General features: G+C 42.7%; 1 protein-coding gene and 1 long non-coding RNA gene across 9 annotated transcripts in view; one reads left to right on the forward strand and one right to left on the reverse strand.

Moving 5' to 3' along the window:
* Positions 1-2,553, forward strand: part of clrn1 (clarin 1) — a 27,155-nt gene extending 24,602 nt beyond the window's left edge. For all 8 annotated transcript variants that reach the window (XM_023966702.3, XM_070433942.1, XM_023966705.2 and 5 more), the window contains one exon: positions 1,332-2,553. In XM_023966702.3, coding sequence (XP_023822470.1) covers positions 1,332-1,597 — 266 coding nt within the window. In that variant the 3' untranslated portion in view covers positions 1,598-2,553. The remainder of the gene's footprint in view (positions 1-1,331) is intronic.
* LOC111949482 (uncharacterized) overlaps positions 1-12,140 on the reverse strand; it is a 12,802-nt gene extending 662 nt beyond the window's left edge. The window contains exons 1-2 of the long non-coding RNA XR_002875362.2: positions 11,855-12,140; positions 4,176-4,245 (exon numbers count right to left, since the gene is read on the reverse strand). This is a non-coding gene — a long non-coding RNA (uncharacterized lncRNA). The remainder of the gene's footprint in view (positions 1-4,175; positions 4,246-11,854) is intronic.
* Positions 12,141-13,417: the final 1,277 nt, after the last annotated feature.

Raw genomic sequence — 13,417 nt, forward strand, 5'->3', positions numbered from 1 at the left:
TGTTAGTTTGTTATGTGTGTTAGTTGGTCAGGACGTGAGGTTGGGTGGGCATTCTATGTTTTCTGTTTCTGTGTTGGTTTTTGGGTTGCCTGGTATGGCTCTTAATTAGAGGCAGGTGTTTGGCGTTCCTCTAATTAGGAGTCATATTTAGGTAGGCGTTGTCACAGTGTTCGTTGTGGGTGATTGTCTTCCGTGTCTGTGTAATTGTTTGCACCATACAGGACCTGTCTCTTATACACATCTAGATGTGTATAAGAGACAGGTTCTAACTTACTCAACCTATATTGTCTATAGTAAAGGGACAAGATTCTATAGCAGTGGTTCTCAACCAGGGGTACTAGTACATTTTGACATTTTAGTCATTTAGCAGACACTCTTATCCAGAGCCACTCATAGTATTGAGTGCATACATTTTCATACTGGTCCACCGTGGGAATTAAACTCACAACCCTCGCATTGCAAGCKCCATGCTCTTTCAAATGAGCTATGCGGGACAGCCGTACCCCTTGGRGGTACTTGGCCTATCCACAAGGGGTACTTGAGAAGAATCATGAGACCATAAGCTTACTGGCAAAATGCACATGAAAGGGGTACTCTGGACAGAGCAAAATGTACTTTGTGGTAAAGTAACCAAAAAAGGTTGAGAACCACTGCTATAGAGAACATGATCGGGGTCCAACAAAGTTGTCCTTCAACATTAGTTAGAAATGCATATCAGAGACGTTCAAACGCAACAGTCAAGCCATGAGTGGTTGGCTGTACGTCGTTGACAAAAGGGTCCACTTTCCTATTGCCTTTTTCAGCTTTAAAACCAGTATCCGGTAACCTACCATTTAATCAGGACAGTGGGCTACTTGACCTCCCATCCAAATAATGCCACCAATTAAGAAACACAGCACCAGAGTTAAAGGAGTTATTTCTCAGTTATCTAGAACTGAGACCCTACCTTAGCGGGCCTATTAAATCAAAACCGCTTACCAGGTTTCAGGGGCAAAACTAAACAAACATTTTTATACACTAGAATGCAAGTTTGGATTCATCTGATCAGTGAACCTATATTTACGACGATGTAAAACATGTCACATGATAATTAATCTCTCGCAGCAGTGAATAACCAAAGGTTAATTGTTTTGGTAACCTGTTTGGGATTGCAACTACTGTAGCGTTCACACATTTCATTTTAATGTGTCGTGGGCGGGAAGTAGTATTCTGCCTTATATGAACGTGTTTGAACGCGTCTTATTTTAACTCCCAGTGTTGTCAACTGTAATAGTGTAATATTGTTGTGTGTGTGCGTGCCTGTCTGTGGGTCTGCCCATCTGTCTGAATAGGCTTCTGCAGCTGCCTGGTGATGATTCTGTTTGCCTCCGAGGTGAAGCTCCACCGGCTGTCCGACCACATCGCCAACTTCAATGAGGGCACGTTTGTGTACAAGACGCACACAGAGCAATTTGACCACTCCTTCTGGCTCATCTTCCTTACCTTTCTCATCCATGGCCTTAACATCCTGCTGATCCGTGTGGCTGGCATCCAGTTCCCCTTCCAGGAGGCCAAAGAGTCGGACGTGAACACCGGGGCATCAGATCTCATGTACTGACCAGGGCTTTTGTTTGTTTGTGTGGCCGCTTGCCGGGCCCCCCCACTATAGTGACACTGAGCCTCGGCTATTAGCGTGTCTCAATGGGAGACTTGGGGCCATAGCTTTTATGTGCCCATGTGCTGTTGAAAGGTCCAAGCAAATGTGACCCTCCTAAACCGCTTCTTTTCCCCTTCCAGTGACAAGCTGTCAGTCCTTCAGACGACAACTGGAGACGTGTCCCTGGCCATCTCTGTTAGGGAAGCTGTTTTGAAACTTTGAGTGAGTGGGGTCTTGTTTTTCTTTCCATTGTTAATTGGTTGTATTTCGTTAGGTGATGGGCCAATTAAAGGCCAGGATTTCACTCGGCTGTTGAAAAGCAGAGACTTGGTTGGTTCCACTCCATCATGTTTTTACGTGCATTGGCAGTCCCTCCGGTGGCAGTCCAAAGCTTTATCAATGAAGGTGGACCATTCCAACAGTGTGTCACGATTGATTGACCAGAATAGGTACCATGTGTATTATGGATTGACTATATCGTAGCCTTTCAATTTTGACCCCGAAATGTATTGAACGACCACAGCTGTATAAAGTAAACAGAGCAGTTTCTTTATCCYTTGTGCTTCATATTGGTATTTACTTAGATGTTTAGATGTTGCTTCATTGTTTGATCGTATGATGTATTCAGAATCATGTCATGTGCCAATTTTTAATATTTTAATGATGATCATTCCTAATACAACATTTATTTTATGAAATGTGTAGAGCTATTTAGATTTGTTGTAGATTTATATGCTGTTATTGGTGTAAGTCCGAGGTATATGTATTCTCTGTCGTAGGAAGAACAATTGTATTCATGTCCACCTACAGTATCTGTGTAAATGTTCCTTGAATTATAGCTATTTTTGATTGACTGATCAATTCATTGTATTAAACTATTTAGCATCTTTCTAAGGCACTAAATATTTAAAAACGAATCAAGTGTGTAAGTACATTTTATCAGCACTATAAGGTTCCGGATTATTCTAAATCAGTTGAGTTTCAGAAAATTACAGATGTCTTTCCCTTAATTCCACAACGTGGCAATATCTACATACACTATAAAGTACATCAGTAGACAGACCAAATCTTAAGTTAAAACTGAACATGGAATTTAACAATTAGGACAGTAAATTTGTACGACAACAGCTACAGTGAAAGCAAAGGGTTGTTTTCTGTGCGTAATACAATACAGCACAAAAATGTTGCATTGAAGCACATTCGACATCATTGACATACATGAGCGCATTCAAAGAGAAGCCACTCCCATCAGTGCCAAACAGTGCAATAGTGTCCAAATAAGATTTAAACACCATTCAAAGTTGTCTTCTATGGGGGCTGTGGYTACATGGTCATGAATATGCAACAGGTGCCTATAAAAACTGCCAGGTTACATTGGCCTTCTGACAGAAAACCTTCAAAGGCTTCATTCAACTTGACTCTTCCCCAGCAACAAGCTTCTACAAAAGCAGCCCAAATAGACTGTCCTAGAGCCTTCCTCACCTAACTGTTTTAAGTCTACATAGTAGCACAGAGACTCAAGGTAAGTTTTTCTTATTCTGTATTCAATTGGGTGCAAGTTTTTTCCATGTTTAATTCATGAATGCTAAATTGCATCTTAGTAGAGCCTAATCATTGCATTGACTTCATTGCACTTTAAAATTGAGCTGCGTGAAGTGAATATTMTTTTTCTGACTTAGTATCTAATGAAAAATGGGTGTCAGATTTTCATGGTTGATTTTTACTTACTCAGATTTTGAGATATTCTGCATTAAACAACAGATTCAATAATTAAAGTAGTCTAATGTCAAGATGAATCCACGTACCAGCTATATGCCCATTTCCCCTCAACCCGAAATTAATGGAAAGATGCGCATAAAAAAGTATGTGGTGCTTATCTAATCCATTAATTTTGGATTGTGGGACATGACTGRAGCTACAAAACAGATTACCTGGGACGTCGACTTCTCAACAGAAGACCACTTTTGAGGTCTGAAAACATCAGACAAACTTAGATTTTGGAGTGTATCCTAGTGGCATTTGAATTATGGTAATTCAACTAGGTATGACAAATAAAACTGGTTGCAACTCCTCAAGAAAATTGTTGAACTAAACCGCAAAACACTTCAATGTTTCAAGTGGAAATATAACATTGTACAGGTCCTGGTCAGCTTTCAAAGATTTCACACTATCTGACTTGATGGTTTTCAGAACAAATCTTTTTAGTTATATAATTTAGCAAAATAGCGTTTACTTGTTTTATTGGGTTACAAAATATTCCATATGTGGTAAGGGACGAGGCACATCTTGTTATTTTTCTTGTCGCATTCACAAGTGCTTTGAATGCAATGACACTTCATCATACAGGGGTACTACCGTAGATCATGTTTAACAATAATATTTCATTAAGTTCTGCAGGTGCAAAACTCCAGTGACTGGTTCGTTAATTCAGTAAGAGGGGGGTAGTGACAGAGAAGTCTACCGTTTCTGTTTCCTTTTTTAGCCCCACAAGACATTCTGTATTTACTTTCATATTGGACAGGCCGGTAAGGTGTCTTACCTGAGGGGAGTGGTGGAGGCTTTAGCCAAGCAAACTGCTTTTAAGTTACAATCATGGTCTTCACTGGCCTCTGCGTGTGGGGAGAAGATTTGCAGGGTTAAGAATTGTGCATCGTTTCAGAGTAACATGGGACATTGTCAACAGAATGTTCTGATAGTCTAGCAGTCTCGCAGGTGTCAAATGAGCCGTTCTTGCCTGTGTAATAATTGTGTGCACAGCATGAGGCACATGGATGGTTATGGGAGACATAGACGCTACCGATCTCAAACAGGAAACCCTTCCCTTGAATCGTCTAGAATAATAACCAAACGGTCTATATCCCACACCATCATACTGTGTCAAAACTGCTGACATAAACCCACCCGTCTCAGAAACAAACAGATGAAAAGGTTTCGTACGGTCTGGCAGGCGCAGGCAAGGGGCCGACACGTGTTTCAATAAAACCAATGCCGTCTCAGTCTCATCCGTCCACACCACAATTTCACTCGCCTCCATCCATAGTTCAAATACAGACTTCATACAGACTTCTCTTAGTATCTGTCAACAACACTCCAGCTGCTACAAAGTCTTCTCCTCTGTATATCAAATTCATGGTTATCTCAACTTTCTCTTTTTGGTTTAACCATCTCTGTTGGTATTCAGGGTCTCTTTCAAATGAGGGAACAGCAGCAGTACAATGTACAATGTTCAGAAACTTCCCAGTTAGCATGTAATGGTGAATAGAGGGATTGCTCTCTCACCTGTCCCTCAACATGTTGATCATTCAAATGCCAAGCATATTAACAGTTCATTAGGCAGAGGGAGATTCCATTTTCTCTCGATCCCAATGACAATCTTTCTTCAGTACATGCAACAGATAAATTCATTTTACACATCAAATCTCTTACTTATACATTTACCGGTCAGGCAGATGAATATAGGAATTGGTGTTTCCATTTCCACCACATCTAAGGGAAAGGTCAAACATTCTTCAGAGGGAATTCCAGACGCTCCAACTGTGCGCATTGTTTCCTTTGAGGGGAAAACATATAGGGCAGACATGTTCAACACTGAAACCGTGGCCCCAGTGTCCACCAAAAATTCAATTTTAGGGTTATTACCTAAAATGTCAATCAGGAGGTTTGGGGTTGACAAGGTGGTCAATTTTAACATTTGACAGGTTTCTTCTGCTTCTTCCTCATTGTTTACTTCATTCGTTTCTTCTGTTTCCACCTCATCCTCTGTTTGGTAGCCCCCTCGCCCTCCTCCTCTTCCAAATGGGTTGTCTACCTGTACACCAACAGATGGGGAAGGGCAATCGTTTTGTTTTTCTCCTCCTTCAGGACAATCTCTTGAGAAATGCCCTAACTTCCTACAGCTCCAGTCTGTCTTTGCGTCAGCTCCAGCAGGGGCCCCTCGGCCTCTACCTCTTCCTCTGCCTCTTCAGTTTCCACAGTTACCACAATTTCCTTTATGTTCTCTTCCTCTTCCAGAGTAGTACATCAGCTGTGCCTTCTTCAGTGTCTTTCTGTCCTTTAGTTGTTCCGAAAGAGCTGCAAAATCTGGACCCCTACAAATCAACCGGGCTAGACAATCTGGAACCTCTCTTTCTAAAATTATCTGCCGAAATTATTGCAACCCCTATTACTAGCCTGTTCAACCTCTCTTTCGTATCGTCTGAGATCCCCATAGATTGGAAAGCTGATTGGTCATCCCCCTCTTCAAAGGGGGAGACACTCTAGACCCAAACTGCTCCAGACCTATATCTATTCTACCCTGCCTTTCTAAGGTCTTTGAAAGCCAAGTTAACAAACAGATTACCGACCATTTCGAATCCCACCTTACCTTCTCTGCTATGAAATCTGGTTTCAGATCTGGTCATGGGTGCACCTCAGCCATGCTCAAGGTCCTAAACGATATCATAACCGCCATCGATAAGAGACATTACTGTGCAGCCGTATTCATCGACCTGGCTAAGGCTTTCGACTCTGTCAATCACAACATTCTTATTGGCAGACTCAACAGCCTTCGTTTCTCAAATGATTGCCTCGCTTGGTTCACCAACTACTTCTCCGATAGAGTTCTGAATGTCAAATCGGAGGGCCTGTTGTCCGGACCTCTGGCAGTCTCTATGGGGGTGCCACAGGGTTCAATTCTCGGGCCGACTCTCTTCTCTGTATACATCAAGGATGTCGCTCTCGCTGCTGGTGATTCTTTGATCCACCTCTACGCAGACGACACAATTCTGTATACCTCTGGCCCTTCATTGGACACTGTTAACTAACCTCCAGATGAGCTTCAATGCAAGTAAAACTAAATGCATGCTCTTCAACCGATCGCTGCCCGCACCTGCCCGCCCGTCCAGCAATCACTACTCTGGACGGTTCTGACTTAGAATATGTGGACAACTACAAATACCTAGGTGTCTGGTTAGACTGTAAATTCTCCTTCCAGACTCACATTAAACATCTCCAATCCAAAATTAAATCTAGAATCGTCTTCCTATTTCGCAACAAAGCATCCTTCACTCATGCTGCCAAACATACCCTCGTAAAACTGACCATCCTACCGATCCTCGACGATGTCATTTACAAAATAGCCTCCAACACTCTACTCAAAATGCAGTCTATCACAGTGCCATCCGTTTTGTCACCAAAGCCCCATATACTACCCACCACTGTGACCTGATCTACCCACCACTGCGACCTGATCTCGTTGGCTGGCCCTTGCTTCATACTCGTCGCCAAACCCACTGGCTCCAGATCATCTACAAGTCTCTGCTAGGTAAAGCCTCGCCTTATCTCAGCTCACTGGTCACCATAGCAGCACCCACCTGTAGCACGCGCTCCAGCAGGTATATATCACAGGTCACCCCCAAAGCCAATTCTTCCTTTGGCCGCCTCTCCTTCTTGTTCTCTGCTGCCAATGACTGGAACAAACTGCAAAAATCTCTGAAGCTGGAGACTCTTACCTCCCTCACTAGCTTTAAGCACCAGCTACCAGAGCAGCTCACAGATCACTGCACCTGTACATAGCTCATCTGTAAATATAGATATTTTTTTATTAAATCGTATGTATGGATTTACATCAGGCAGTGGTTTTGTTTCCCATGCGATACAAGTTGTCGTTACAGCGGTCTTCAAATCTTGTCTCCGTACTGTCACCACAGCCTGGCACAATAGGCTGCTGTATTAGTCTTGGTCAGGCGTCAGGCCTGAGTGTTGGAGGAAGACTGTCTCTACTCTTTCCATGCAGTCACTCGATTTTTCATCAGTTACCTGKTTGGTAGAATGGATTTTCTGCCAGTCTGTGTGTTTAGGGAAAACAGTCTTTATAGCTGTAAACACTGCATCCAGCAGGACACCACGATCAGCCACTAATACATCGCGATCCCACATATGTTTATAGTCCTTCCATTTAAAATTTTAACAGCGGCAGAGTATTTCTTCAATTTCTATTGCGGTGGGGTTGTACATGGAGATAATTGTTTTTACCTCTTCTTCGAACTTTACAGCAACAGCTGGGTCAGTGACGTCACCCACTATCTCTTTAATTTCATCAACATCCCACAGTCTCTCCGGTTCCAACATGCCACCACCATCATTGGGGTTGGGGTAGCATATTATGGCATATATTCCCAGGGGAGGCTTTTTCTTGTTTCTGGTAACTTTTCTGTTTTTTTCCCCTCGTTGCTGTCCTCACTGCTGCTTGTTTCATCTTTTTCGTATTGGCGACTTTCTTCTTTACTGACATTGCTCCTGCTGCTTGCGCATCTTWATTAGCATTTTGTATTTCTACATTCTCTCTTCTCTTTTTGTCTCTTACATTTCTACAATTCTCTTTTGAGGTCCTCTAGTGCTTACTTCTTCACTCTCTCTCTCTCTTCCATTCCTGTTGTTTTTGCTGGTAGCCTTCTATCTTACGTTCCAGCACCCTCTCCAGCTCTTCCGACAGCTGCTAAACCTCCCGCTCCTCCACCGGGCACCTGGCCACCCACAAATGGGTTCTGACGGTGTGGGAGACCACAAACTCAGTCCGCTGGTGGAGGATTCGGCAGTGGTGGATACCAGGGGGGTCCCATGAAAGGGTTCCCTCAGGAGAAGGGACGGCTTCTTCTGTTTGGTTCAGTAACCCCCTACTAAATGTATTGGCCATTATTTTACGCAGCCCCCTTGGTTCCCAGTTTGGATCGTCCCTCCTGCTCTTACTATGTCCATTACCAATATTTAAAGCATTTGGGATTTTTAAAAATCAAAACACAGCTTTCACGCTGGAGCTAATCTCCTGTTCAGTAAATGAGTCAAGCACACAATACTCCTACATTGCCTTAACAAAGTTCTCTCATACACTAATGTTCTATTCATACAGGTATTTAGATATCTAGACTAGTTGGTCTATTTAACACCATATTTTTTGAATAGTACTCACTTCTTTCATAACTCCACATACATAATAACGTTATACATCAAACTCCACCAATGAGACATGTTATCCTCATGTAATCACAAAAAATKAGTCATGTTACCCTCAGAGATATGTTATCCTCGTCACTAACGAGACATGTAATCATGTTATCCTTGTTACTATTCGAGACATCCTCTGAGACATGTTATCTCAAATGAGATTTTTGAGACATGTTATTCTCTACCTGTAGATAAGGTAGATACAGTTATAGATCAGCTCACATAGAACTGGAAAAAACAGCTCACACAGAACTTGAAAACTCAGTTCAATTTGCTTACCGACCCAATAGGTCCACAGACGACGCAATCGCCATCACACTGCACTAACCCATCTGGACAAGAGGAATACCTATGTAAGAATGCTGTTCATCGAATACAGCTCAGCATTTTACACAATAGTACCGTCCAAACTCGTCATTAAGCTCGAGACCCTGGGTCYCGACCCCGCCCTGTGCAACTGGGTACTGGACTTCCTGACGGGCCACCCCAGGTGGTGAGGGTAGGTAACAACATCTCCACTCCGATGATCCTCAACACTGGGGCCCCACAAGGGTGCGTTCTCAGCCCTCTCCTGTACTCCCTGTTCACCCATGACTGCGTGGCCATGCACGCCTCCAACTCAATCATCAAGTTTGCAGACAACACTACAGTGGTAGGCTTGATTACCAACAACGACGAGACGGCCTACAGGGAGGAGGTGAGGGCCCTCAGAGTGTGGTGTCAGGAAAATAACCTCACACTCAATATCAACTTCAGGAAACAGCAGAGGGAGCAGCCCTCTATCCACATCGACGGGACAGTAGTGGAGAAGGTGGAAATGTTTAAGTTCCTCGGCGTACACATCACGGACAAACTGAAATGGTCCACCCACACAGACAGCGTGGTGAAGAAGGCGCAGCAGCACCTCTTCAACCTCAGGAGGCTGAAGAAATTCGGCTTATCACCAAAAACACTCAAACTTTTACAGAACATCCTGTCGGGCTGTATCACTGCCTGGTACGGCAACTGCTCCGCTCACAACCGTAAGGCTCTCCAGAGGGTAGTGAGGTCTGCACAACGCATCACCGGGGGCACACTACCTGCCCTCGAGGACACCTACACCACCCGATGTCACAGGAAGGCCAAAAAGATCATCAAGGACAACAACTTCCCGAGCCACTGCCTGTTCACCCCGCATCATCCAGAAGGCGAGGTCAGTACAGGTGCATCAAAGCAGGGACCGAGAGACTGAAAAACAGATTAYATCTCAAGGCCATCAGACTGTTAAACAGCCACCACTAACATTGAGTGGCTGCTGCCAACATACTGTCTCAACTCCAGCTCACTTTAATAATGGAAATTGATGGAAGTTGATGTAAAAAATATATCACTAGCCACTTTAAACAATGCCACTTAATATAATGTTTACATACCCTACATTACTCATCTCATATGTATATGTATATACTGTACTCTATACCATCTACTGCATTTTGCCATCTTTATGTAATACATGTATCACTAGCCACTTTAAACTATGTCACTTTTATGTACTTTCTATGCCACTGCATCTTGCCTATGCCGTTCTGTACCAGCACTCATTCATATATCTTTATGTACATATTCTTTATCCCTTTACACTTGTGTGTATAAGGTAGTAGGTAGTAGTTGTGGAATTGTTAGGTTAGATTACTCGTTGGTTATTACTGCATTGTCGGAACTAGAAGCACAAGCATTTCGCTACACTCGCATTAACATCTATTAACCATGTGTATGTGACAAATAAAATTTGATTTGATTTGAACCGGCCAGGGAGAGACAGCAAGGCCTCCTCCCTGTAGGCCGTGGTTCGTCGCTCCAGTGCCTTTCCGTTCATCTTCACACCCCTGGGCCAGACTACACTCAATCATTGGACCTACTAAAGAGATGGGTCTTCAATAAAGACTTAAAGGTCAAGACCGAGTCTGCGTCTCTGACATGGATAGGCAGACCATTCCATAAAAATGGAGCTCTATAGGAGAAAGCCCTGCCTCCAGCTGTTTGCTTACAAATTCTAGGAACAATAAGGAGGCCTGCGTCTTGTGACCGTAGCGTATGTGTAGGTACGTACGGCAGGACCAAATCGGAAAGATAGATAGATGCAAGCCCATTTAATGCTTTGTAGGTTAGCAGTACAACCTTGAAATCAGCCCTAGCCTTAACAGTAATATGATCAAATGTTTTGGTTCTTGTCAAGATTCTAGCAGCCGTGTTTAGCACTAACTGAAGTGTATTTAGTGCTTTATCCGGGTAGCTGGAAAGTAGAGCATTGTAGTAGACTAATCTAGAAGTGACAAAAGCATGGTTAAATAATTCCTGGTTAAATAAAAAAAATTGACAATGTTCTCTCTCCCTCTCCCTCTCTCCTGCTGCAGTCGGGTTTATAATGTTATTACACATACCCGTGACAATCAAATCAGACCCGACCCAGATCCGAGGGCCAACTACAGAATTTCGGGTCCCGGGTTTTGCCCCAGGTAATCGGGTTCTGGTGGACCCGTAAAGACCTCTACTGCATATACAGTGTATTCAGACCCCTTGACTTTTTCCACATTTGTGACTCACCACCTGGATTCGGTCTTATGTAGCAAGAAGTAGAGACAGAGCTACAAAATGGTATGTCATACACTGCATTTGAGGAACAATGGGAAAGTAAATCGCCTTTGAATGTTATCTAGTGAAGAGCTCTTCTTTGTCTACACCCATTCAGCAAAATTCACACCCTCTTTAAGCTTTAGTCCCACCGATCTCGTTTCACTCCAGGAGCGCACATTTGGCGCTCTGGCCGATGATTTGTTTACCTCTGGATAACATGAAAACAGCCTAACCAGCTCTGTTGGCAACAATTARTACACTTTTTTGCAGACGTTTACTGACACCAGCCATATTCAACGGGTGTTATACACACCTCACGTAACATTAGCTAACGACCCAGCCAGCTAACGTTAGCTAGTTAAGCAACAATGAACAAAGTGCCAACAATGCCACAGTGCTGGGAGCTAACCAACCAAGTTCAATGTTAGCTAGCTAACATTAGACTCTTAACTAGAAAAGCAAACGGCTCTGGGAAACAAATAATAACATCCGCTAGGGAGCCAGCCAGCTAACATTAGCTAGCTAGCTAACATTACACATTAGCTTGAAATTAAACCACTTTCTGTCAAAATTAGAAATGTGTAATATCTGAAAATGTAGCTAGATGACGCTAGACTATTTTACCTGTATACATCATCATGTATGCATCATCATGCATCTAACCTGTCAGGAATGCCATACCACGGTTGCCCTTAGTTTGAAGATGTAAGAGACAGGTGTTTTCTCCACCTCTTTACCTATCATACTCTAATTCCACTGATTTCAAAACTTGATCCCCCAGAAAGTGGAGAGCAACACTTATGAAACTCCACTACACAATACATTTTTTATGTAAAGCTGCGTTCGACATGATTACCGACACAGACTGACGAGCTCAAATAGACAGAAACTTTCAATATGGCAAACAAATCCGAACTCCTCTCTCGGCATGTCCAGCCCACTCATTATCTCAGTCAATCATGGCTACTGGGAAGGTTGCTACTTTTTCTGTTACTTGACCAACAAGGCTTGTAATTTTACGATTTTATTCCTATTTACAGATGGCGTACATGTTTGTTATTAAGTCACATGAAAGTTCACATGTTCGAGAAGGCATTTCTGCCAAAAAACACATTTTGATAAAAAWAAAAAAAATTACGTTCAAATGGCTCTCCTGTGAAGTCGTGACTTGCGACATACGCCTAGTTCAAGAATCGGGTCACATTTTGTTACGTTACAGCCTCTAAAATTGTTAAAATAGCTTTTTTCCCCTCATCAATCTACACGCAATACCTCATAATGACAAAGCAAAAACTATTTTTTTAAACATTTTTGGACATTTATTAAAGATATATCATATTGTCATAAGTATTCAGACCCTTTACTCAATACTTTGTTGAAGCACCTTTGCAAGCGATTACAGCCTCAAGTCTTCTTGGGTATGACGCTACAAGCTTGGCACACCTGTATTTGGGGAGTTTCTTTCATTCCAAAAATGTCAAGGGGTCTGAACACTTCCGAAGTCACTATAGCTAACATTTTTGATATTTGGTTAGAAGTCGTTATGTTATCTATTTCCAAAATGTTGTTTACCTTAATGTAGCTGTAAGCTACAGTTGAAGTCAGAAGTTTAAAAACAGTTAGGTTGGAGTCATTAAAACTTGTTTTTCAACNGAGGTCGTTAGGAGAATGAGAAACAGCTGGGAGCAGGAACGGAACGATAGAGAGAGAGAGCGGGAGAGGGAGAGAGGGAGGAGGAGAGAGAGAGAGAGAAAGAGGGAAAGAACCTAATAAGACCAGCAGAGGGAAGCACAGGGACAAGACATGATGATCAAAGACAAAACATGACACACTAAGTTGACTGTTCCTTTAAAAAGCTTGGAAAATTCCATAAAATGATGTCATGGCTTTAGAATCTTCTGATAGGCTAATTGACATCATTTGAGTCAATTGGAGGTGTACCTGTGGATGTATTTCAAGACCTACCTTCAAATTCAGTGCCTCTTTGCTTGACATCATGGGAAAATCAAAAGAAATCAGCCCAAAAAATTGTAGACTGTCTGGTTCATTCTTGGGAGCAATTTCCAAACGCCTGAAGATACCACGTTCATCTGTATAAACAATAGTACGCAAGTATAAACACCATGGGACCACACAGCCATCATACCGCTCAGGAAGGAGACGCGTTCTGTCTCCTGGAGATGAACG

This window comes from Salvelinus sp. IW2-2015, linkage group LG22 (assembly GCF_002910315.2).
Source record: "Salvelinus sp. IW2-2015 linkage group LG22, ASM291031v2, whole genome shotgun sequence".
Classification (NCBI taxonomy): domain Eukaryota; kingdom Metazoa; phylum Chordata; class Actinopteri; order Salmoniformes; family Salmonidae; genus Salvelinus; species Salvelinus sp. IW2-2015.